The sequence below is a fragment of the Sorghum bicolor genome, chromosome 10 (genome assembly GCF_000003195.3).
Source record: "Sorghum bicolor cultivar BTx623 chromosome 10, Sorghum_bicolor_NCBIv3, whole genome shotgun sequence".
Classification (NCBI taxonomy): Eukaryota; Viridiplantae; Streptophyta; class Magnoliopsida; order Poales; family Poaceae; genus Sorghum; species Sorghum bicolor.
Genome location: NC_012879.2, coordinates 25,214,753 through 25,241,260, shown reverse-complemented (window position 1 = coordinate 25,241,260; position 26,508 = coordinate 25,214,753). Strand labels below are relative to the sequence as shown.

The 26,508-nt window shown below is 41.2% G+C and overlaps 1 protein-coding gene and 1 pseudogene across 8 annotated transcripts; one reads left to right on the top strand and one right to left on the bottom strand.

Moving 5' to 3' along the window:
• The window catches only part of LOC110431292, an 83,710-nt pseudogene that overhangs the window by 24,582 nt on the left and 32,620 nt on the right, over positions 1–26,508 (bottom strand).
• Positions 1,320–3,285, top strand: LOC110431293. Of its 8 annotated transcripts, XM_021450273.1 has the most exons (5): positions 1,320–1,465; positions 1,697–1,783; positions 2,377–2,396; positions 2,565–2,674; positions 3,187–3,285. In XM_021450273.1, the coding sequence occupies exons 1-5, from the start codon at positions 1,421–1,423 to the stop codon at positions 3,234–3,236; spliced, it is 312 nt and encodes a 103-aa protein (XP_021305948.1). In that variant the 5' UTR covers positions 1,320–1,420; the 3' UTR covers positions 3,237–3,285. The 8 variants fall into 8 exon arrangements, 1 of the variants encoding a protein (XP_021305948.1); XR_002448763.1 differs by lacking the exon at positions 2,377–2,396 and having other exon boundaries at positions 1,718–1,783; XR_002448758.1 differs by lacking the exon at positions 2,377–2,396 and having other exon boundaries at positions 1,688–1,783.

The following is a 26,508-nucleotide window of genomic DNA, read 5'->3' as shown; positions in this document are numbered from 1 at the left end:
GCACTTCCGGCCTCCTCCATTCTGCCTATTTCTTTTCCAACCTTATTTTCTCTGCGATTCTGAAATATGGTTGCCAAAGGGGAGTTGGTTGTTCCCAGCAAAGCATCTGTGCCAGCCGTTAAAATTCCAAGAGGTGTTGTAGTGAGGTTTTTTGCTTTTGCCTGATCTGTCTTTCTTCCCGTCCTTAGGGTGTGCGATATGGTCTCTGCTGGCGTGTTGCCCTGTTCTACCAGCAGATTTCTTATGTTTGCTGTTGTTTATAGGTCTGGATCGTGAAAGGATAAACTTCTTGTGAGCATTTCACGCTTCAGAATCTTCCACGTGTGGTAATAAGTTACTTCATGCCTTATGGAATGTTTTGTTTAGATTTCAGTTTCTACCATCATTGACTCAGTCCTCCATTCCCTGTATAATCTTGTTTCTTATGTGTGCCATACACCTTGTCTTAGCTAGGGAGATTTATTTATTAATTTTTTAGTAGCTTTATTTAGTTATACAGGTCGACATGGCTGCCTTCTAAAATACTTATTTTTAATTCCAGTTTGCGTCATCATTGCGTTAATCCATGTGGCAACACCTTGTGTAAGCTGTGGGGATTTATTAGTTTTTTATTACTTTTGGATGGAGCTATTTTGCAAACAGCTCTGAATGTTCGCTCACCAGTTGCTGCCTTGCTTGAAATAGGAGGTTCAGTCCTGGTGGGCTAATGATTTCTTGAAAAGCTATGTGAGCTTTAGCTTGGCTAATCTGTTAGATTGATGTTTTCTGGAAGCTAGGATTTTATTGAACATAGGTTAATTTTTCTCGGGTATCAATGCTGTTATCTTTTTCTTGGTCAGCAAATAAAGAAGTCCCCATACACATGGACTGTAAAGCACTCTGTTTGGAACTAACAATTACCATAAATAATCACCCTGACAAATCAGCATGAATAGACTCATCACCAATTCAGTTTTGTGTGTGGTCCACGAAGTCTCTAAATTTCCAGTTTAGAGTGAGCTGTGAAGTCTCTAAATTTTCAGGTTAGCAAGAACTGTGAATGTCTTTGAATTTTCAGTTCTGCAGGAACTGTGAATGTTTCTGAATTTTTCAGTTACTGTGAGTGTTTCTGATTTTTCAGTCCAGCAGGAAGGAAACCTCCAACTAAACAAGTGCCGGACTAAATGCCACAGTCAAGGTTTAGCTGCTGTAAGTTAGCTTGTTGTGACCATCCTAGCTTGCTGTTGTGTTTTTTTGCAGTCGCCTCAAGGTTGGAGATCAAGTTTTGCCTACCCGACTTCATCAGATCTTAGGGGTTCAGAGCAACTTCATTGATGCGTACAGATTGTGGGCATTCATGAGCTCGTGGACAAGTTCTTGGAACTGATTTGTGGAGGAGAGGTCAAAGAACCATGCGCTGAAGTAAAAATAGAAGACATTCATGGTGGAGCACTGGCAGCAAGTCACACCTGCCGCCATATTGAGGGTGAGTTTTGTGGGTGCTGATTGTATGCTCATGATTTATTTGTTACATCATGCACATGCAGTTGTAAACTTTGGAATTTTCTTGTGTGGGAAAAGCATAGTTAACTTTGGACTTAATATGGCCTGTATCGTTAGCACGAGTAATATACTTTAATTTTTCTCTCACTCTTTTTCTTATGTATTAACCAGTCTTATTTTTCCCTTGCATGTTCAATGTTTGGAGGTCTAAAAGGGTCACGGCTTCAAAATACAGGTCTATCTTGAGATTGCTTTTCTTCCTGAATCAAGTGAAGGTTGTTCTGCTGCTGAGCAACTTGAGGTAGCTTTTCTTCCTGAATCAATTAGAGGTTGTTCTACTGCTGAGCAAATTAAGGTAGTCTTCAGTGTAAGGTTGTCATCATCAAGTTTCATCAGCGGCACTCTTCAATGTCAGATTCGGAATCAGAGGAAGAGTGTAGCTGTTCATTAACATAAGTCAGTGTATATATTTAAATTTTGTCTTAGCCGTTAGTGAGTCAACAAGTATGAATTTATTGATTTTGTTAATGCTATGTAGATATTTGATATCTAAGTAAAGCTAAGACAATATGTTAAAGTAATCCTAATTCTCTTTCAACGTTCAAACTGTTCAATGTGGTCAAATAGCCGGTTACTTGCTATGCTGATTTTGTTGCGTTTGATGTTGTCGCTGACTTGGTCTCCACACAGGTGAGGCTGGGTGAATTTTTTGGCTGTTTTGGGTGGGAATTATATGCACACGGTTTGGATTATCTGAATTTTTGGAGTTATTTCAGTGAGCAACGTGTATATATATGGTACTTGCATAGTGTTATTTCATAAGAGCGGAGGCAATTTATGCATCTGTGGATTCGTATTTAACCTAAATTTTTTGTGCAATTTGGAAATTCCAAGGTCGAGGTCTTTATTTTGGTGTAAGTGGCTTAACTGAAAAATGTCAGTTGTCATTTGTCAATACATTGAATGCTTTAACCCAATTGTGGTTATGCTTAGGAGTTAGGTTTGATCTAAATATACTGTTCTATGCTCAATGGATTTTATTTGGGGAGATCATAAGTATTGTTTGTTTTTCTGATCCATAGCCCCAGGCATCTCTTCGAGAAGGAGGTCGGCATTGCATCCTCACAGCACGAGCCACGACGACAGAGAGCGAGATGCATGGCACGGCGGCCATCTTGGCGTCTGATCCATGGTAATTGTTTCCTATTTTGCTGCAGGTTGCCCTCTTGCTTGATGCATTTACCAAGGACAGAGCTTCATTCTCAAGACATGATTGAAAAGCTTTAGAAAGCTTAAGAGTTTGGTATGGAAAGCTTACCATGTCCTCTTAGATTGTTATTGGACGATTTCTAATTCATAGACGATTAATATGTTTTTGCTATTGGATTGAACTCTATTTATCCAAAGATGTTTTAGATTACATTTTGGAATCTGACTTTAGTGCTAGATAGAGGTCAGAAACTGTTTTAAAGTACAAAAACTAATTTGATCTTTCTCATCAAATAGTCATGTCATTTAGCTACCACAAATAAACATTTGCTCTTCTCCAGGGAAGTGTCAAGCCTTGTATATAGTTATTTAAAAGAGTGGGACGGGGAAAAATTGTTTGTCCACCATGTAAGCATATAAACTATATATCCTTTATGTAAATTTTGTAGAGTGCATAGCAAATTAATAAGTTAACTTACTATCTGTCATTTACAGAGTGGACATTCGCTGAGGACGGAATGCTTGGTGGACATTCTACAGAGTAATCAAAATGAACGTGCAAACATTATCCCTAAAGAGCTTCGAGATCTACTTAAGCAATTAGAAACTTATTTTTAGTATAAATATATGAGACATGGTTTATTGTTCCTTTTTCTTAATTATTCATAAGTGTATTTTAGATTATATTAATTATCATATACAATTGTCCGAGACTATAAATTATGAAAAATATATCGTTGTTTCGTTGAAAATAGTTGTTTTTATTAAGTATGTCTCTAGATAAAACCGTAGCAATGCACGGGCACTATACTAGTTAGTGAAGGATGTGAATATTGCTATTGAGGGTCGTAACTTTTCAGCAAATCTTGTAATTTTGCCGGGCTTGGGCATAGATGTTATTTTAGGGATGAATTGGATGAGAAATAATGGGGTACTAATAGACACCTCCACAAGGGTAGTCATGTTGCGAGAGCCTGATAGCAAGGAAGCCTTCTTAATCCAGCTCTCCTAGAATGACATCCGTCACGCTGCCAATGCTATTAGACCACTCACTGTGGCGGAGATTCCTGTAGTGTGTGAGTTACCGGATGTCTTTCCAGAGGATCTGCCCGGGTTGCCTCCGGACAGGGACATAGAATTTAAAATTGATCTTATTCTGGGTACCGCACCTATCTCTAGAAGGCCATATCGAATGCCACCCAATGAATTGGCAGAATTGAAAAAGCAATTGCAAGAACTTCTCGAGAAAGGTCTTATTCGGCCTAGTTCTTCTCCATGGGGTTGTCCGGCTCTCTTTGTTAAGAAGAAGGACAAGTCTCTACGTATGTGTGTAGACTATCGTCCGCTCAATGCCGTAACCATTAAAAATAAGTATCCACTGCCTCGCATTGATATCCTGTTTGATCAATTAGCCAAGGCCAAAGTATTCTCCAAGATTGATCTGAGATCTGGGTATCATCAAATCAAGATCCGACCCGAAGACATTCCTAAAACGGCTTTCTCTACCAGGTATGGGTTGTATGAGTATCTAGTCATGTCCTTTGGTCTGACTAATGCCCCTGCTCATTCCATGTACCTGATGAATTCGGTGTTCATGCCTGAACTGGATAAGTTCGTGGTGGTGTTCATCGATGATATATTGGTGTATTCTAAAAATGCACAAGAACATGAGAAGCACCTTCGGATTGTACTCACTAGATTACGAGAACATCAGCTCTTCGCCAAGTTCAGCAAGTGTGAGTTTTGGCTGAAGAAAGTGCCTTTTCTAGGCCATATTCTATCCGAAGAAGGTATTTCTGTTGAGCCGTCAAAAGTGCAGGAGGTTCTAAACTAGAAGGTCCCGACTTCAGTGCATGAGGTCCGGAGTTTTCTCGGTCTAGCTGGATATTATCGTCGCTTTATTCCAGACTTCTCCAAAATAGCCAAGCCTATGACCAAGCTACTGCAAAAAGATGTGAAGTTTGTGTGGTCCCAGGAGTGTGAAGTCGCTTTCACCACTTTACGCCATTTGCTGACCACCGCTCCTGTTCTAGCACAGCCTGACATTGAAACGCCATTTGATGTCTTTTGTGATGCATCTGGCACTGGCCTAGGTTGTGTGCTTATGCAAGAAGGCCGCGTTATTGCCTACGCCTCTCGGCAGCTGAGGAAACATGAAGCCAACTACCCGACTCATGATCTAGAGTTTGAAGCAGTTGTACACGCATTGAAACTCTGGAGGCATTATCTGTTGGGTAATCTATGTCACATTTACACTGACCATAAGAGCCTCAAATATATATTCACTCAGCCCGAGTTGAACATGAGACAAAGAAGATGGTTGGAATTGATAAAGGACTACAACCTTGAAGTACACTATCATCCAGGCAAAGCCAATGTTGTGGCCGATGCTCTTAGTCAGAAACATGTTAGACCTCTCCTAGAGGAAGGCTTCAATTTATTGCATCCGGTGGTCCTGCACAACATTGTAGTCAGCTGCTCGTTAGAGAGTCAAATCATAGAGCTCCAAAAGTCTGATCCTGGTATTTTTCCATATCAAAAGAAAAATGCAAGAGCAAGACACCAAGCACTTCAGGGTAGATGAGAAGGGTGTACTGTGGTTTGACGATCGACTAGTTCTACCTAAGGACCATGACCTACGCAACAAGATTTTAGATGAAGCTCATTCTTCCAAGTTGTCCATTCATCCGGGTAGTAGCAAAATGTACCAAGACTTGAAACCTTGTTTCTGGTGGACCAAGATGAAGAAGGAGATAGCAGCTTATGTTGCTAGGTGTGATACTTGTTGCAGGGTAAAGGCAGTTCACCTTAAACCTGCAGGTTTATTGCAACCTTTGTCGGTTCCGGGTTGGAAATGGGAGGAAATCAACATGTATTTTATTGTTGGCCCTCCCCTTACCCAAAAGGGACACGACTCCATATGGGTGATTGTTGACCGTTTGACCAAGTCAGCCCATTTTATCCCTGTGAAGTCGACACACTGAATATCCAACTACGCTGAGTTATACTTCTCTCAGATTGTTAAATTACACGGAGTGCCTCGCACCATTATTTCTGATAGGGGTCCTCAGTTCACTGCCCGCTTTTGGGAGCATCTGCATTCGCTCCTTGGTACAAAATTGATTCGCAGTTCAGCGTACCACCCTCAAACCTCTGGCCAGACTGAGCGTGTGAATCAAATTTTAGAGGATATGTTGAGGGCATGTGTGGTCTCTTCCAAGGGTGCATGGGAGAAATGGCTACCCTTAGCTGAATTCTCTTACAACAACAGTTATCAAGAAAGCATCCAAATGGCTCCTTTTGAAGCTTTGTATGGCCGCAAATGTAGAACTCCTCTAAACTGGGTCGAACCTAGCAAAAGGAGGTACCGTGGAATTGACTTTGTCAAAGAAGCCGAAGAGCAAATTCTCATTATCCAGCAACACATGAAAGCTGCCCAAGCTAGACAGAAAAGCTATGCGGATAGGAGGAGAAAACCACTCGAATTTGAAGTAGGTGACTTTGTGTACCTGAAGGTATCACCCATGAAGGGAGTAAACCGCTTTGGTGTAAAAAGAAAGCTTGCCCCTAGGTATGTGGGTCCCTATCAAATTATCAAGAAAAGTGGCAAGGTAGCTTACAAAGTGCAACTACCTCCGGAACTAGGAACCGTTTTCCCTGTATTCCATGTGTCTCAACTCAAGAAGTGTCTTCATGTGCCCGAAGAGCGAGTTGAAACAAGAGGCCTAAAGTTGCAGTCTGATCTATCCTATGAAGAAAAGCCTGTACAAGTTCTTGATGTCAAGGAACGAGTTACTCGTGGGAGAGTAATCAAACTTTTTAGAGTTTTGTGGAACCGTCAAAGTGAAAGAGATGCCACTTGGGAAAGGGAGGACTATTTACAAGTAACTTATCCCTCATTCTATGAAACATGGTACGTCTTTCAAATCTCGGGACGAGATTTTTGTAAGGGGGAAGGGCTGTAACACTCCTAGTGTTAGCTTGCATGTTAACCATGAGCATTGCATCAACATAAGCATCATCATGCTCATTCATAAGCATACATCATGATCACATGTCACTTTATGTGTCCCATGTATGATTAAAATTACTTGTGTGGCTTGATTTAAGTGATTCTAGTAGAGGACCAATGCTTACAAGTGTACATTGTCTTCCAAAATACTTTAATCATGTTTAGAACATCATTTTGAACAAAGTTCATGTTGAAGGTTTTGGCCAAAAATGCCCCTAAGTCATGGTTAACCCTAGATTGACCTAATTGACCCCCTAGACCTCTTTTCAAAGATGTTTTATGGAACTGGTGTTAGATACCTTGTATGTAGATGACACCTAAAACAAAGTTGTAGTAAATTTCATAAGCTACAAAAGTTATGTTGATGAATTTTCATGAAAATGCATGGAACCCATTCAAATTCTGCCCACAAGCCAAAAATCAGGGCTGATTTCACACTTAGCCGAATTTGGCTAAGTCTTGAGTCACACAGTTTCGAGGTAGGGTTGTTGGGAGCCTTGTAGATTGAAATCCAGACAGAGTTAGGCTTTGATCTTGTAAACAAACTTGTAGAACTCATGTAGCTCTGTCCAAAGGATCAACTTCGAGCCAAAACCACTGAGTGAGCTGGGAGTAAAACGTCGACGAACTTCGGGATTCAGTCACTGCAATCGGGCGATTCAGAAACCGATTCAATTCGGACAGAACTCACCCACCGCCGTGTGTCCGGCCACCTGTCGGCCGTACACCATCGACGGCCCCTCCTGTTAGCTCCCACGGCATCCACAAGTCGCCACGCACTGAGTGGATGCCTCAGACGCGACCTCCACTCACTCAGAGCGCTCCATTTCGCTCCGCCATTGCCACAGCGAGCTCCGCCGCGCTTCGGTGAGCTTTCCCGGCCGTTCCACCGCGCCTCCGGCCAAGCCAACCCGCCAAAAGCTTCACCAGAGCTTCCTCTACCTTGGCGTCACCTCCTTAGCCACTGTCGAGCACAGGTGAGGTGGCATTGCCGAGCTCCGAGCCGTTCTCTCTCACCGGAGTTCCGCCCGAGCTCACCGGCGACGTGGCCAGGCCTCTCTGCTCTACCATTTCCCTCCATTCTTGTTCCTATCGCTTTCCCTTGGCTCACTGATGCTCGGCGTGAAGCTCTACCGCGTCGCCATTGCCTAGATCCGCCGGCGTAACGCCGCGCAACACCGCTGCTCCGCCATTCCCGACGGCGAGCACCCTAGGGTCCAGTAGAGCGTGACTGAAGTAGGTCAACAGAGTCGCCTTGAGGAGAGGAACACGTAGATGCCCTTGGATCCGACCGAGACCTCGCCGTCGTCGAGTTTCGCCGGCGACGAGCGTCTCCCCTGTCTCTGTCTCTCTGTCGCGTGGGTCCCGAGTGTCAGTCTCTCCCTCTCACATCCCTGGTCACTGTGTAGCAGATTCTTTGCTGTTTTTGTAGAATTCATTTCTCCAGTTTTATAGATTCAAATGACATAGTTCCAATTTTGCTAAGTTCTGGTAGTAATCTAGTTTTAATAAAAATACGAAACATGCCATGTTTTTGGGGAAATAAATAGATATAATTTAATATTGGTTTATTAGGAGGTAATTATATCTTGAAATCTGTTGATCTGTCGGCCATGCAAATTTAGGGTGTTGTTACTAATGATATGAATAGGCTCTGATAAATTTATCATGATTTTTGGATGCCTGATTGTGAAGTTATAAATAATTCTTGTTCAAATAGGAGTTTCTTGTGGTATTTTTAATAAATAAATTATGACACCTTTGGTGGTGAAACTTGCTGAGTGTTGTACTCATGTGTAATTAAAGCTAGGAAAAATCTGAAATATGTTGATTGACACTTTTTGATAGGGTTTCACATTTATGCCTTGCATGCCTTTGCTAGCTTGTTATTTTTGTATCTCACAAGCTGTATATGCAAGTGCCCTGAAAATGTTACAGTAAACTTGTGTTAGCATAAGTAGCTTGCTGTAATTTTTTTAGAATTTTTGGAACACTTGGGATGCATGTTCATTAAATCATCTTAATAATTAAATAAATGAAAAAAGGTGATGATAGAAGTGAGTTTAGATCTTGCCATGATGTTTTCTAGTGTTTTGTAGACATGTTTTATCTACTGGTGCATTTGGATTGACCCTTTGATACATTCTTGTTATGTGCAAAATATTATTTTTGCTATTTATGCCTTTCCTAGAGCAATTCTGGGTAGCTGATAGTAATTGCTTAAGAACTATTTGAAGTTTTTGTTTTCTGGGAAACTTATCTACAACAAACTTGTAGCTAACTTGCTTATCTACTTCATGTCCATGTTTCATGGCATTTGGTGGAGTAGTTTAAAAGTTATGAACGTTACAAGTAGCTGCTGCAAAAGTGCTTGCTCTCTGGATTTTCCAGGACAGCCAGCCAACTTTGTAGGTTTTAGCATATTTTGGCTGAGAATCATTCTAGGATGTCTAAAAGTGAATTGTAGATAATTTGCTAAGATTTCCAGAAAGTACCTACTTGCTTAGTTTGACCAACTGATGCTTAAGTTATAGCTGAAACTTGTGACGAGTTGGTTTGTCTACGAAACCAGGGACTGAGTAGGAGTAGCTAGGATTGTTTAACTTGTCTAGTTAGCCTCTCTACTAGAGAAGAAGTATGCACTCACCTGTTATTCTATGATTCACTTAATCTTAGGAGTTTATACCATGTTATACCTTGTTTATGCTCCTTTGGCTCTTCATTATGACATCATGCATCATATGTGCATTCTCTATATTTATCTCCTTGTCATGCATACATAGGTGTACCCAAGGGCGTGACCGTGTTGGAGTTCGAGCTGCCGGAGCCGGAAGGACAGCAAGGAGAGCTACCTCAAGGAGCTGAGGAGGAGGACTTGCCGGAGTGCCCTGACCACCGTCCCTCTACTTACGTTGAAGGCAAGCCCCGGAGCATTATAAGCCTCCTACTATTTTGGTTATCATATCTAGCTATCAATTGACTATGTTTATGTATTGTTGCATTAAGTGTTAGGCGTTGATATGACACCCTTGCTGCGTAATGACTACCTTGTCCACCTCATACCTTACCTGAGTAGGTCCAGGATCGAAATGATGCTTAGCCATGCTTAGCTCGGTAGAAGCCGGGTGATTTCCTGTCACCTGCGAGAGATAGGTGGATGATGATCACGGTTGGCTATATTTGCTATCGTGGAAACAACCATGTGCTAATATTGAACTTGAAACCGGGCGGGATGACGATAGTGCAGCAACAAGGCATGGAGGTGTTGGGTGTCAATCTATCCCCGTCTGTGTCGATTAAGGACTGATTGATGTAACGTCCTCGTGTCATGTTGAACGCATACCTAACACTTAGCTGGCCGGATAAGTCGTTCCGACCGCGAAGCCTACGAGTGCATCTCCGGCCGGATACCCCGTTCGGTTTAAGTGCGCACCCCGGTTGGTAGTAAGGATGTGCGGGGAGTCAATGGCGTAAGACCGAGGTGTCAGGTTAGAGTCCTGGCCCTGGCAGATTGGTGGTCCCTGGGATGCGGCGCTGTACGGACCCGCGAATTGGTCCGGAGTTGTGCTAAAGGTGATCCGAGCTGCCCTCATGAAGTATGCTTGGGTGAGTGCTAAGAATACCCCTCTAGCTGGATAGGAATCGATTCGAATCGCCGTCTCTCCCGGATAGTGAGAACTTGACACGGGCAGTCGCACGTAGAACTCATTAAATAAACTTAATGGTTATGATGAGAATATTGATAGCTATGTGATAATCTGGATATGGTTATTATTGTGATGCGTAAATACTCAAGTGTATGCTTAGATTAGGTGCTAATCTAGTGGATAGTTGTTAAGTAATGAACCTGCTGCGTAATATGGTAAATGGGTTACTTACAACAAAGGCGTTTTATGCAAAAAGGTGAGTCAAACCAGTCCACAAAGATCAGCCTTGCATACTCCTTGGTGTCCCTTTATTTTGGTTTAAGACGGGTAAGTCTAGCTGAGTACATTCTCGTACTCAGCGTTTTATTTACCCCTGTTGCAGATGATGTCGTGTATCACGGCTTCTGCGCTAACTGCCATCATCCGGCTGCGGACGATGAATAGATGATGGGCGTGATCATCTTGTTTATCTTCAGTTGTGCTTTTGTTGGGTTTGACCATGGAACTGGCATGTATTATAAACTGAGGGTGTGATGTTTTAAAACTACTTTGTTTCCGCTACTACTCTAGTTTGTAATAACCACTTTTAAACTCTGATGTGATGTAAAACTATGTTCTGTGATGAATGAATGTAATCTGTGATGGCGATGCTTGATCATGTACGATCTTGGTTGTATGTTGGTTGAATCGACGTCTTTTGAGATTTCGTCGGACTACCCAGTTTATATGGGTTCAAGTCCATTGGCTTGACTGCCTCCGTGGTCGCTAATTCACTTGAATTCTTATAAATTGGACGGTTCTGTTACATCCCCCAAGCTTAACCTTTGCTCGTCCCTGAGCAAAGATGAACTCAAGAGTTTCTGCAGTGGTTTCATGCCTTAAAGGTACACATGCATTTAAACAAGATCTCGTCTCTAAGTTAGGGTAAACTGTTAAGATTTAAACTTACTCATTTTACATTCCACCATGGGGCTTGCAATCGTCACTTGTGTCTTGAGCAGTTAAAAGATAGAACGGTCTAGTCAAGCGCCATGTCTCTTGTTCTTCGATTAACTATAGCTCTGGAGTTTTTGCAGATTTTGAAATAAAACTCAGAGATTCCTTGTATGACACTCTCTAGTCTCTCTTTTGTGGTATTTCTGGATCCTTACCAAGGCAATAATGGTGTATGCCTTTCTCTCAAAGTATGTGGTATTTTTGGTATGAGGCATAGTGGCATTGCCTTCTCTCTCACCCTACTCTAATAAGGTTTTGATATCTGGAGCTCATAGGTGGGAGACAGCTAATACATACTTACAAGACATTTATTGCATAATCAAACCATGGATCTAGAAAAACAAGTCAATAAGTCAAATCAAGATGTGCATGTGTAGCGAATGAATGGTGTATGGTAATGATGATGATAACAATGGTGAAAGTCTAATTCTACTTGTGCTCTTTTGAGGGGATACATACCTTTCTTGCTCTTTTGAAACTTTTTGAGGAGAATGAGATGCTCTACTTTTTTTCTTTTTCTTTCCTCTCAGGTGGGTATCTTGTACCCCTAATTCTACTGCAGACACTTGTCCATTTGCCTCTTGTCTCACTTTTTCTTTTCTTCGAGGTTCCGGGAACTTGCCCCTTTTTATTACCTCATATTCTTTCTCTCTCTTTTTTTTCTAGAGCACTCATCTCCTGAAATAATGTAGCAAGTGTTGATGGTCCTTAAGTATCAAATTTAATTATCAAATAAACAAAGAAAAGGATCCAAATGAAATCAACTTCTAGACTTAGGTTTTATGTGACAGAATTCCATGAGTTTTGGTGTTTGTCTATTTCTGCAGGGGGTTATCAGGAAATATGGAAGAAAGGCCCACACGTCGGGATTACATAGAGATATCAACGTGCCGCGCAATTATCTTACATCTAGAAGACTCTAGAAGCCACGGGAAGGAAGCGGAGGCCGAACGGGGCCCGGCACTGGGCGCCCGCCCAGTTGACCTGGGCGCCCGCCCACCTCTAGGGTCCAATCAGGACTCTCTTTCGGGAAAGATCTCCACCGACCTAAAGGATCAAGGATAACCATTCAATCAATGTCGGTTTGATCCAACGGCTCATATTCATTTGAAGGGACTATAAAACCAGACCCATTGGCCCCTAGAGGGGAGAGCCTCTCAACCCTAATTCATTATTCCTCAAGGGAGAAGAAGCCTCTGATCAAGATTAGAGCCACCACATCAATTAGATATCTAGATTAGCATAGCTACATAGGATTAGAACTAGAAGGAGTCAATCTTCGATTGGTTTCCGGATCTGTCAAGAGAATTCTTGGTAATTCTCTAATTGTTCTTCTAATTGTTCTTATAATCATCTTTGTTCTTCAATATTATGAATATGTCTTTGTTCTACCTCAATATATTGCTTATGACTTTGCTCTACTTGTTTATATTCAAGATTATATTGTTCTTAGTTTATCATAGTTATGTACTTGGCTTAGTTGGATTGGATCTATATACATGCTTAGGATCATATAGTGTTTATCCATCGGATCCATGGGTAAATGATAGATATTGTGTAAGCGTGGTGCTTATACTATATTTATCTACGATTGTACCCAATATGCCAGATCGTGGGGTAGTTCGTGATAGTGACAGCTTCATTGATTCTTATATAGTCCCCCTCTCGTGTATTGGGCTGGCAGAGCAATATTATTACAGGGGAGTGATTGCTATGTTTCTCATTTACCTTGCTAATATCACTACGCATGGGCGTAGTCTTGTCTCGCAATGATTGCTGAGTATGCTTGCACTAACTATGATAATGCTAGACTATATAGTTGAGAATAACTTAGGAAATATTCTTGTAGTTCATTCTAATTCCATGCTAATGACTTTCTAGAGTATCTAATTGAGGTGCTTATCATATTTATATGTGGCTATGTTATGCTGATCAGATCAATTATCTTTGTGACTATTCATTGTTTTACATCTTTTATGTGACACTTATCCCTGTATGAAAGAGTTAGATAAATGTTCTCAATTATACATGCAATGATAGATACTCAATCTCATATTCTATTCTGTAATCAATATTGATGATTGTTAATCCCTTCCCAGTGGTAAAAATATAAATAACGATACTGTTGATATTTGGGAACGCAATAAGGAATTGATCCGCAAGCGCATAGATATCGGTGAGCACTTCACCCGGGAAATTATCTAGAGTATCGTATTTATTTTTTTACCACTAGGAGAAAGAGTGCATCTGACTAACCGGTCTATTACTACTAACCCTTAGGCAACAAAGAATGTCTCTCGATGTGAGTGATAAATAGAGAAGACTGCAACCATAGTCTCCTTCTAACCTTGGTAAGGATGATCTACTGTTCTATTGGGGAGGTGTTGGGTATTTTAAACGCAAACAGAAAAATCCGCAAGCGCACGGATACCAATGTAGCTTTCACCCGGGGGTATTCCAGAGTATCGATTTTCCACAGGGAACGTGAGTGTACTAATTAAGATCCAAGATCGCCCAAGGATAACTATATAATTATTTTTGGTAGGAAGAGAGGAAGTTTCCTGAGAGTTCTCTAGTGATCTAAGAATCAAGAATTACTTCAAGATTATCTATATTGGGACATCAGAGCACTAACCACAGAAAGAGATGAGAAGGGGGCTAGGAAGGTCTGACTACGGTCCTACAAACACCGATCCGAACGTGGTGGAATACGTCGACCGTTAGGGCTGTCACTACCCTAGGGCTACCACAACAATCCGTGGGATTGGGTGCAATTCCAGGTAATCGCAAGACTAAACACCACGTCTAATCTATTGATTACTACTCTAATGTTTCAAAGACTAGAGCACTTGATGCAAGCGGGAATCCAATAAATAACTTGAATGTAAATAAAAGTAATTAGAGAACTCAGGAGTTATGAGTTGAAGAACCTGGAGAACGAACCAGATGCTGCAAAAAAGTACAATGTTGAGGAAGATCCGACAGATCCGGCTCCTCTTCCGCTCTCCTCTTCTCTCTCCCTATTTTCTAGATTACAACTAGAACTAACTAGAACTAGAACTAGAGGAACTAGAACTAGAACTAGATGAACTAGAACTAGATCTAGATGAACTAGAGGTAGAACTAGAAGAACTAGAGGGATCCTCTCTACTTGGATGAAGAATTGAAACCCTAACTTTGATTCTGTAGAAGAGGTATGATCTCCAGGGGCAAGGGGGGGCTGGTTTTATAGTCCCTTCAAATGAATCTGGGCTGTCGGATCAAACCGACATTGATCGTGTGGTTTTCCTTGATCCTTTAGGTCGGTGGAGCGTTGTCCCCGAATTGGACTCTGTTTGGTCCAGGGGGGAGGGCGGGCGCCCAGTAAGGTAGGGCGGGCGCCCAGTGCCTGAGCCCCCTCGGCCTCCGGTTCGGTCCCGTGGCTTCTGGAGTCTTCTAGATGGTAGATAATTGTGCGGCACGTTAGTATCTCTATGTAAACCCGACGTGTGGGCCTTTCTTCCGTATTTCCTGATAACCCCCTGCAGAAATAGGCAAACACCAAAACTGGTGGAATTCTGTCAGATAAAACCCTAAGTCTAGGTGTTGGTTGCATTTGGATCCTTTTCTATGATTAGTTGATGGTTAAATGTGAGCATTAAGGACCGTCAACAAGCTCCCCCAAGCTTAACCTTTGCTCGTCCCCAAGCTTAACCTTTGCTCGTCTCTTGTTCTTCGATTAACTATAGCTCTGGAGTTTTTGCAGATTTTGAAATAAAACTCAGAGATTCCTTGTATGACTCTCTCTAGTCTCTCTTTTGTGGTATTTCTGGATCCTTACCAAGGCAATAATGGTGTATGCCTTTCTCTCAAAGTATGTGGTATTTTTAGTATGAGGCATAGTGGCATTGCCTTCTCTCTCACCCTACTCTAATAAGGTTTTGATATCTGGAGCTCATAGGTGGGAGACAGCTAATACATACTTACAAGACATTTATTGCATAGTCAAACCATGGATCCAGAAGAACAAGTCAATAAGTCAAATCAAGATGTGCATGTGTGGCGAATGAATGGTGTATGGTGATGATGGTGATAACAATGGTGGAAGTCTAATTTTACTTATGCTCTTTTAAGGGGATACATACCTTCCTTGCTCTTTTGAAACTTTTGGGAAGAATGAGATGCTCTGTATTTTCTTTTTCTTTCCTCTCAGGTGGGTATCTTGTACCCCTAATTCTACTGTCGGACACTTGTCCATTTTTACCTCTCGTCTCACTTTTTCTTTTCTTTCGAGGTTCCGGGCACTTGCCCCTTTTTATTTCCTCGTATACTTTTTTTTTATTTTCTCTTTTTTTTTCTTTTTTTAGAGCACTCATCTCCTGAAATAATATAGCAAGTGGTAGTAACCAAGATAAGCTTGAGCATTTATTTCAAAGGGGTAAACAGAAATGTTTTTGGCTATTCTCTCCCGGATTAGGAGTAGAATATTTTTAGGTGATTCTGGAGATGGAAATGGGTGGATATATGTGGATGCGTACTTCCGGAGTAGAAGCAGCATGTGTGAGTGAACGTGCAAGTGAATCTTGACTTAACCACATGACAAGCTCCTAAGGGTCTACACAGCTTGACCACACTCAATGCTCATAAGCAGTAAAAAGTAAATGTGTGGCTCAAAGTTTAGCAAGCATGTATATATGGCTGTGGTAGGAATTTAAACTCTCATCATACAGGAACTCATCATGCAACATTTTAATGAGTTTTTTCAAAGATAAAATTCTCCAGAATTCTAGCATCTCTAGGAACAGATAAACAGCAGCTCAACCTTCCAATATCATATCCGTTAACGACTTAGACTTCAGATTAAGTACTCTCCCCACAAGTTCAGGTTTAGAGCAAATCTTAATTAATAATAGTCATGCCTAAACTTGAGAGAGATTTCAATTTTAGGAACTAGTCATGGCAGAGCAACTATTCATCATTTCCATGTGAGAGCTTATCATGAGGGTTCATAGCAAACTTTATTTATTTATTTATTTAGCAAACCAAGCAAAGATATATATAAGCATAAAATCTTTATTTAGGTTTTTATGATCATGCATCTTTTTATTATTTGAGTAAAATATAAACGTGAATAGAACACTTAGCTGGATAAATGGGGGTGCTCTCCCCCAAGCTGGATTTTGACGAAATTTCTTCTGATGTAGCTAGCAGCTGGCGGAGGTGTATTTGAATGTCGGCAGCATTCTGATAGCGATTAGAATGTCCTCCGTCTGCTAGTCTTCTTTGATCCTTGAATTCTGTGGAGCTCAAATAGACAACAAAACTTTGTGGAACTAGTTAAGTGTTAGCATAAATATCTAACCTTTATCATGTTGAGCATCCTCAATAAATGTTACTCTCTTTAGTAGGATCATAATTTTATTTTTATAATTTTATTTTTATAGGACAGAATATATTTATTTCATTTTTACGCCACCACAGTGAATGTACTTATGGGTTTTATGCCATGAGCATACTCACATGGGGCTTACTATTTTTAACATTTTTATTTTCTTTTCAAGATGATATGAACTAAGCAAACTATTTTAAATAATTGAAAGGAAAAGGATAACTACCAAGTTTACCTCTTGGCAAGACGTTCGGTGTTTTTAAGTTCTTTGAACGGGACTCTCCGTATTCTCAGTCGTCCTGGGATTCGCTGGATGGCGTAGTCGGTGGTTCCGGCGGTGCCTGCTCTTCATGTATAACTATCTTCTTTCTCCACACCTGACTCGGGGCTACGGTCTCCTCAGGACAGTTCTGTTCAAGCTGTATGTCTTCAGACCTCACTACTTCTCCTTCGTAGTCTGCCCATCCATCCTTGATGATTTGCCTCCTCTGGTTGCAGTTGTGTCGTCTGCTTCTTGTCCTGACCTGCTTAGAGTCTTCAACCATATAATTAGGGTCAGTAAAATAGCATCGTACCTTCTCAGAGGGGAAGTGCATGTGGACTTCTCCGGTTCCAATGTAGATGATTGCTTTAACAGTGCTGAGGAACGGTCTTCCAAGGATGATGGGTGGATTGTACTCATCTTCTCCCATGTCAATAACCTTCAATCTTTCGGAATGTCTGATTTGCCATCTGGAGCTGAATATATGTCGGTTTTAGGGGCATGGTTCCGAATGGGAGTTGATAGGTGACTGCGGCCATTATGTTGACGTCAGATCCGGTGTCGTAGAGTGTCTTCTGAAAAGAATATCCGTTGATTGTGCACTCGATGCTTGGAACACCAGGGTCACCCATCTTGGTCAGGAACGGTGACTTAAGTCAACCATTTTGACCTCCTTGAACTGCAGAGACCATCGTAGCTGACTTGGTCCACATTTGCTTGTTCCTGTTCCTCCTGTTGGTCCTCTTTCTTGGTTCATGTTGGGATTGCTCTGGGATTTGTGTAGTCTTGTTCTTGAAGGAAAACGTCTCCTTCCTCCCCTTGATGTAGAAACTGATCTTGGCAGCACTAGCTTAGATGACAGCTCCCGAGGTGTTCAGGAATGGCCTCCCTAGGATGATGGGTGCCCTCTCATCAGTACCAGTCTCTATCACCACGAAGTCTGCTGGAGCGTATAAGGTACCAACTCGGACGTAGAGGTTCTTCAATATTCCCTTTGGGAAACTTAGTGTCTGATCTGCAAGCTGCAAACACATGGTTGTTTCTAGGAAAGGATGTGTAAAGAATTTTTCATAGAGTACCCTGGGCATAATGTTGACGCTGGAGCCAAAGTCGCAGAGTGCTTCTGGGAAGTTCACCATGCCGATGGAGATCGGGATGACGGGGCGTCCTGGATCGCCTCTCTTGACTGGCAGAAGGTCAGTAATTACTTCCACAACGGGGTTACTCCATCTCAGGGCATTGATTGCCTTAGTGTCCAGTCTCTCCAGTGTGTTTGTGCTCGTAGATCTAGGTTCTTCACTTGGTGGAGTCTGGGAGTTGTAAAAGTCCTTCATATTTTGCTCAAAGTGTACCTGCTCATAGAGACAAGGCAGAGATCAAGTGCATGGGCCCTGTTGGTGGAAAACACCAACAAAACCAAAAGTGTATTTGTTCTCTCTAACCTTAAGCATTGTGAGAAAGACAAAGTTGATGGATAATAAAATCATGAGTGTAGTATTTAACATTTGTCAAATTAGATTGCTCAACCTTATGGAAAGATAATCTATATATATTTATGTTTTGTTTATATCTTCCAAAGATTGAGTGTGCAACATTTTAGTTCATATGATTAGGAGTGTGGGATCACAGAGGTAGAAGGACTAAACATATTGAATCGATTGGTTTGGTTATCTAGAGTTGTAAATCATAAATGTTTGTCTCTTTTATTCATGTGAACGCCAGAACCAAGGAGAAGCTTATAAAAGTGATAGTCAAGTACCTTAAGATGTTACCTTACTTGAAGAGTGATGGTACAATATCACCTTGTGGAAGCTTTCCTTTCTTAGTGGTTGTGCATTGTATTTGTGGCACCCTCCATGGATCATCTCTTGTGAGCTATGCCTTCCTTGTGTAAGTTGTTAAACTTCATGTGTGTCTCTCTTTGTCTCCAATGTGAGTTTATCTCAGGACTTCCTAGGTCGATATTGAAAGTTTTCCTGCAGGGGTTAGTCCAACAAAATATCCAATATCTACTATAGCATACTATCGGCTCAAAAATCAACCTAGACACCATGTCTAATATGATTCAGGAGGGCATTTTAACCTAAGCACCATGCTTAATTTAAAATCCCTTGGAAGTAAGATCATCATTCCTAGCTAAGAACCATGCTTAATTAAGAGATAAATGAAACTACTCCAAACCTAGACATATACTAAAGCAAATAAAGGTGGTATGAGAGCATTTATAGAGATCTACTCAAGTGGAGATGAAGTAGTGTGATTAGTATTTAACAAATTGAGCATGTCTTAAAGGTAGGGACAACCAACATAGCAACATGGCAAAGGATGTTTTTATGTAAAGTACTCCCCCAAGCTTGAATTTTGCAAAATTCAAGTTTGGATGAATTTAATTCAATGTTGTATGATGATTGGTTGGACATACCTTGTGTTTGTCATTCATCCGATCTTCTTGCTCCAATCCTGGAAAGGTTAGTGACAAGAATACCTGAAGGAATATTTTTACAATTATCCTTATATGCTCAATTCACAAGGTAATATTGCAAATAATTAAAAGCTCATGTTACAATCTGATCAGTGCTTGTTTTAGGACACTAAGCTCGTCCTTGGGAAACCATCAATTTATGTCAGTGAAGTGGTTTCCCCGCTGACCTATATCAAGATCAACTCAACGAGATCTGCAAAATTTATTATAGACATATGCATCGACAACCGCCCTTTTAAAGTTTTTATAAATAGAACGGACGAGGGGGTTGGAGATCTCGAATGTGGTGATGTTGGAAAAACCAATGGATTGTGAAGATGTTGCATATGAGCATGGAGTAAATGAAGTGGCTATGAAAGAAATTCCATGCTCATTAATGCTTAGAGTGAAATCCATGTGGTATGGTGAAAGTGATAAGGTGAGTGTGGTAAAAAAGGAAAAGAAAAAGGATAAACGGACGACTTGGTTCGAAACTAGCACAGCTATCGTTCCCCGGCAACGGCGCCAGAAAGCTTGTTGGGTATTTTAAACGCAAACAGAAAAATCCGCAAGCGCACGGATACCGATGTAGCTTTCACCCGGGAGTATTCCAGAGTATCGATTTTCCACAGGGAACGTGAGTGTACTAATTAAGATCCAAGATCGCCCAAGGATAACTATATAATTATTTTTGGTAGGAAGAGAGGAAGTTTCCTGAGAGTTCTCTAGTTGATCTAAGAATCAAGAATTACTTCAAGATTATCTATATCGCGACATCAGAGCATTAACCACAGAAAGAGATGAGAAGGGGGCTAGGAAGGTCTGACTACGGTCCTACAAACACCGATCCGAACGTGGTGGAATACGTCGACCGTTAGGGCTGTCACTACCCTAGGGCTACCACAACAATCCGTGGGATTGGGTGCAATTCCAGGTAATCGCAAGACTAAACACCACGTCTAATCTATTGATTACTACTCTAATGTTTCAAAGACTAGAGCACTTGATGCAAGCGGGAATCCAATAAATAACTTGAATGTAAATAAAAGTAATTAGAGAACTCAGGAGTTATGAGTTGAAGAACCTGGAGAACGATGAAGAACGAACCAGATGCTGCAAAAGTACAATGTTGAGGAAGATCCGACAGATCCGGCTCCTCTTCCGCTCTCCTCTTCTCTCTCCCTATTTTCTAGATTACAACTAGAACTAACTAGAACTAGAACTAGAGGAACTAGAACTAGAACTAGATCTAGATGAACTAGAGGTAGAACTAGAAGAACTAGAGGGACCCTCTCTACTTGGATGAAGAATTAAAACCCTAACTTTGATTCTGTAGAAGAGGTATGATCTCCAGGGGCCAGGGGGTCTGGTTTTATAGTCCCTTCAAGTGAATCTGGGCCGTCGGATCAAACCGACATTGATCGTGTGGTTTTCCTTGATCCTTTAGGTCGGTGGAGCGTTGTCCCCGAATTGGACTCTGTTTGGTCCAGGGGGAGGGCGGGCGCCCAGTAAGGTAGGGCGGGCGCCCAGTGCCTGAGCCCCCTCGGCCTCCGCTTCGGTCCCGTGGCTTCTGGAGTCTTCTAGATGGTAGATAATTGTGCGGCACGTTAGTATCTCTATGTAAACCCGACGTGTGGGCCTTTCTTCCATATTTCCTGATAACCCCCTGCAGAAATAGGCAAACACCAAAACTTGTGGAATTCTGTCAGATAAAACCCTAAGTCTAGGTGTTGGTTGCATTTGGATCCTTTTCTATGATTAGTTGATGGTTAAATGTGAGCATTAAGGACCGTCAATAGGAGGCTAATGGAATCTAGACACCACAAAGGATGTTCAACCCGCACCTATAAACCCTATCCTTCCTGCTAACGAGATATGGTCTGCAAAGGTAACTCGGAATTGTCCCGTTCCTCACTACTACCATGGTCCAGCTAGTCAGGGAATATCTATGAGTACCCCAGCCTAAACACCACGTTTACGCCAGCAATGATTACTCTAAACTCTATGCAAAGAGATTAAAGTAAACTCATAAACCATAAGAACAATAAAACAAGAACTTACTAGACTTTAGAAGTCGAAATACTGAAGAATCCTAGGAGCAAGCTTCGGGTTTGGAGAACTTGATCCCGCAGGTACAAGCTTGGAGTAGACACCGATAGGCTGGGCTTCCTCCAATCTACACCTCCACTCTATCTCTCTCAATCTAGTAGAAACTAGAAGATCTATTTCTACTTTACATTGGTTGCTAAGCCTAAAAAGAAATATTAATTAGAGAAGAGGTTTTCCTTCGAGGGCACCCCTCAATCTCTATGATAATTTCTTGTCTTCTCCAGGGGCTAGGGGGTCTCCTTATATAGTCCTCCTCCTCTATGCGTTTTTGGCACGTTGGTCCTTCCCTAATTCTAGGTGTTGGTTGCATATTGGTCCTTTCCCTTGTTTATTTGATAATTACAATTGATACTTAAGAACCGTCAACAAATACCCCCATACTTAGGCTTTTACTCGTACTCGAGAAAAGGATGGTTAAGAAAAATATCTAGGGTAAACATTTAAAACATTCTCTTTATAACTGCAGGGTGTTAAATTTCCATTGTGTACTATAGTCAGGGAAGTATATGGTTAAGATCCTTTCTTCTCAATCTTGTCACTTGGAGTTTTTGTATATTTTTGAAAGAAAGTTAGCATACATTTTTATCCTCATAGGTTCTCTCATATCACTCATTATCGTTTATATATCTCACTGAGGCTGTTTTATTTTGCAAAAATTCTAAAGCATACTTACTTTGCATTTATTGCCTGATCAAAACGGGATCCGAGGAGGGGAATGTCATACTCTTAGATCAAAGACTTTGGAAATTAAAATCTTTGTCAACTCTTGCTGGCATATTGCTTATTAGAGGGACCATGGGCTATCATTTTCTTCTTTTCTCTCTCTCTTTTTTAAGTGGATACCGAGGTATCCCTAATTCTACTGCCGGACACTTGTCCATTTTTTGTGCGAGGTTGTCGAGCACTTGCTCCTTTTTATTTCCTCGAAATATCTCTATTTTTGCATAGCCCATGCCTCTAATGCAATAATACTTCGGAAGGGTGAATCTTTTGAATAAATGTCTTGATCTTAGGAGAATGATAAATCTCTCAACAAGGGTCTAACTCATTTTGAACAAACTCAATACAGAGTAGATAGCTTTTATAATCATTAATATTTTCAGTTTTATCAGCCATATAAAACACTGAGGATGGTAGCTAGAATTTTGAATATTTTGAAATAAATTCTCCAAATAGCAATGATATCAAGAATAAGAAACTCTTACTCTACCATCACATATTCCATATTGACTTAAGTAACACAGGGTTTTTAAAATGATTTTCAATAATTGCAAGTTTTCAGGAAATATCACAGAATGAGATTAATCATGATTAGAAATATTTTAATCTTTTTAATATATCATGTTGGAAACAGTATTCTGCATAATCAAGATATGTGTATGTGTAAAGTAAAGTGTGCAGAGTGTGTACCTGAATCGTGGAGTGGTGTAGTCGAAGTGTGTTTGGCATGTCGAGGTATCTCCCCCATACTTGTTTTCTGCTTTCTTACAAAAATAAAGTAGAGACACACAAGACATAATAATAATAATACTCTTTATTAATCTTGAGGCATTTATTACAAAAGACTTGTAGCAAACTGACGATAGAAGTAACAAACTGATGATAATAATGAACCTAAACCGAATTTAAAGATAGATGACTAAGATGCATTGCCTTAAGGTCTAATCTAGATAACTTAGCGGCGCTCTAATTCCTTAATCTTCTTGTTGGCACTGGCAAGATCCTGCCTAAGGCCTAGTATAATGGTGTTGTGGTTAGAGAGCTGCCTAGTGAGGGAATTAATCGAGGACTGGAGGTCTATGATAACTCTGTCTAGCCTGTGAACGTCCTCATCAATATCCATTATAGTCTTGCGACGCTTGGGAGGTGTCTCAAAAGCATTGAGAGCGTGCTTCGGGGCTGCCTTTGGAGGGATGAAACGGACTTTGGCTGCTCTAATCCATTCAAAGTAAGGCCTTTCCTCCTCCATAGTGTAGCGAATACTGCTGATCTCGCCGCTCCGGTTGGTCTTGACTCCCACGACCCTCTCATTGGGTCTAGGTGGAAGGATCCTTGTGCCGGTTGGCACCTTGATGGTGGTCTTCGTCTTGGATGATGATCCTTTGAGGAGTAGGGGTTGTGGCGGTGCGGTGAGAACAGGTTGAGCATGGTAAAATTGGGCGGAGCTGCGTTGGCGTAATGGCATGGCTTCTAGCTGTCGCTCTGTGTTGGCCGGGACGAGAGCACGGGCATCGGGGTCTTCCACAGGCTCCATGTTGAGGTTGAAGGGGACGACTTCCCAATCATCGTGGTACTTCTCAGCCATTGGAGCAGCAAGGAACTAATCAAGCTCTAATTGAAGGAGAGAAGGCTTGGTGGCTTGGTGTTTGAAAACTGAGGTCAGGGGTCTGTTTATATAGGGGTCAAAAAGTGCCTCTATGGGTTGTTCGGGTGGCTCCCGTCGATGTGCGTGCGAAACTTTCCATCTGAGGGATTATTCGGATTACCATAAATGCATTTTCCATAACAGAGAAAATCGGGACCGAGGGAGAACAGGAGCTGGGCGCCCGCCCACCTGATCTGGGCGCCCGCCCTCTCTCTGGCCCCTCTGTGGGCCCACTTTCTCGAGCGCGTTTCTAGATGCGAAATTATTTAGAAAAATATATATATGACCCAAAAACATCAGAGTAAAAAGGTTGGGCTCTAATTCTCATTGGGAAGGTAAAAATGGACTACGTCTATTTCTTCTAATTCTTTATTGGGCTCTAAAAATAATTTAAGACGTTGACCATTTACCTTGAATATCGTACCTTCGTCATTTTGAAGTGTGATAGCTCCGTGGGATGATGAATTAATTACCTTGAATGGTCCTTCGTCATTTTAATCGCAAGTCTTCCCGTACACCAATTGGTATGGAGACATTCCAATTGGGGTCTTGTATGCTGTCCGGTATGCCCAGAGTGCATCGGGTAAGTTGTCTTTCCACGCCGTTCCCATTTCATTTACTGTCTTCTGAAGAATATTCTTGATTTGTTTGTTGGAAGTCTCTGCTTGGCCACTTGTCTGAGGATGATAGGGGGTAGCGACGTTGTGGCGGATTCCATGTTTTGATAGATATTGCTTGAAGCATTTGTCGATGATGTGTGCTCCTCCATCACTTATCACTACACTGGGGACTCCAAATCTTGGAAATATAATTTCTTGAAACATCCTCTTTGAACTGACGTTGTCGGCAAGCTTGCAAGGTAATGCCTCTACCCACTTGGAGACATAATCTACCGCCACCAAAATGTACTCACAGTTCTTTGATGGAGGAAATGGACCCATGTAGTCTATTCCCCAGACATCAAAGAGCTCAATCTGAAGGTTGTTGGTGAGTGGCATTGCATCCCTTGTATTTATGTTCCCGTGCCTTTGACATGGCCCACATCTTATGATATATTGCTTCGTGTCTTCATACATTGTAGGCCAGTAGAATCCACACTGCTAGATCTTTGAATGTGTACGGAATGCTCCATAGTGACCTCCATATGGTGATGAATGACATCTGTCGATGATCTTCCATCCTTCCTCAGTGGTCACACATCTCCTAAGTAAGCCATCAGAGCATACTCAGAAGAGGTATGGCTCATCCCATATATGTGAACGACTTTCTTGAATAAGCTTCTTCTTGTTTGCTCCTGGTGGTACATACCCTGAAACCATAAAATTAACAATATCTGCATACCAGGGGTCAGACCTATTAATCCCGTAGAGCATGTCGTCCTGGAGTGAATCATTGATGGGGGTTTCCTGTGCACTCTTAAAATACATTCTAGATAAGTGATCAGCAACAGAATTTTCTACTCCTTTTTTATCTTTTATTTCTAAGTAAAATTCTTGGAGTAATAAGATCCATCTAATCAGGCGAGGTTTAGCATCTTTTTTAGTGAGCAAATATTTTAGTGCAGCATGATCAATGTAAACAATTATTTTAGCTCCAACTAAGTAAGATCTAAATTTATCAATGGCAAAGACAACAGCCAGAAGCTCTTTTTCAGTGGTTGCATAGTTAAGTTGAGCTCCTGTCAAAGTTTTACTGGCATAAGCAATTGCATGATGCTTCTTATTTTTAGTTTGTCCCAATACTGCCCCCACAGCATAATCACTAGCATCACACATAATTTCAAAAGGCAACGACCAATCAGGGGGTTGAATGATTGGTGCAGAGATGAGTGCTTTCTTTAATAAATTGAAAGATGTTAGACATGCATCATCAAATTCGAAAGGAGTATCCTTGGCTAGCAAAAGAGTAAGTGGTCTAGCAATGAATGAAAAATCTTTTAGGAATCTACGATAAAAACCAGCATGGCCAAGAAAGCTTCGAATTCCTTTTATATTCACAGGTGGAGGTAGTTGTTCAATTACTTCAATTTTAGCTTTGTCTACCTCAATCCCTCTTTCAAACACTAGGTGTCCCAGCACTATTCCTTCCCTAACCATAAAATGACATTTTTCCCAATTAAGGACTAAGAGCTTTTCTTCACATCTTTGCAAAACTTTGTCTAAGTATTCAAGACAACTATCAAAAGTTTTTCCATAAACAGAGAAATCAACCATGAAAACTTCCATAATCTCTTCAATCATATCAGAAAATATAGACATCATGCATCTTTGAAAAGAAGCTGGTGCATTACATAACCCAAAAGACATTCTACGATAAGCATAAGTTCCATATGGGCATGTAAAAGTGGTTTTGCTTTGATCATCGGGATGGATCGGGACCTGATGATACCCTGAATATCCATCTAAGAAACAGAAGAACGAATGGTTCGCTAACTGCTCTAGCATCTCATCTATGAAAGGTAAAGGAAAGTGATCCTTTCTTGTGGCTTTGTTTAGTTTTCTATAGTCTATGCACATCCACCATCCTGTGACGGTGCGTTGCGGAATTAGCTCGTTCTTTTCATTCATAATAACAGTCATGCCTCCCTTTTTAGGCAC

Bases quoted from the DNA above. Each gene is read 5' to 3' on its own strand.
- LOC110431293 (XM_021450273.1), top strand. From the start codon at position 1,421: ATGGTGGAGCACTGGCAGCAAGTCACACCTGCCGCCATATTGAGG. The intron at 1,784-2,376 runs GTAGCTTTTCTT...GGAAATTCCAAG, and splicing joins CTGCTGCTGAGCAACTTGAG to GTCGAGGTCTTTATTTTGGT. The intron at 2,675-3,186 runs GTAATTGTTTCC...TGTCATTTACAG, and splicing joins ATCTTGGCGTCTGATCCATG to AGTGGACATTCGCTGAGGAC.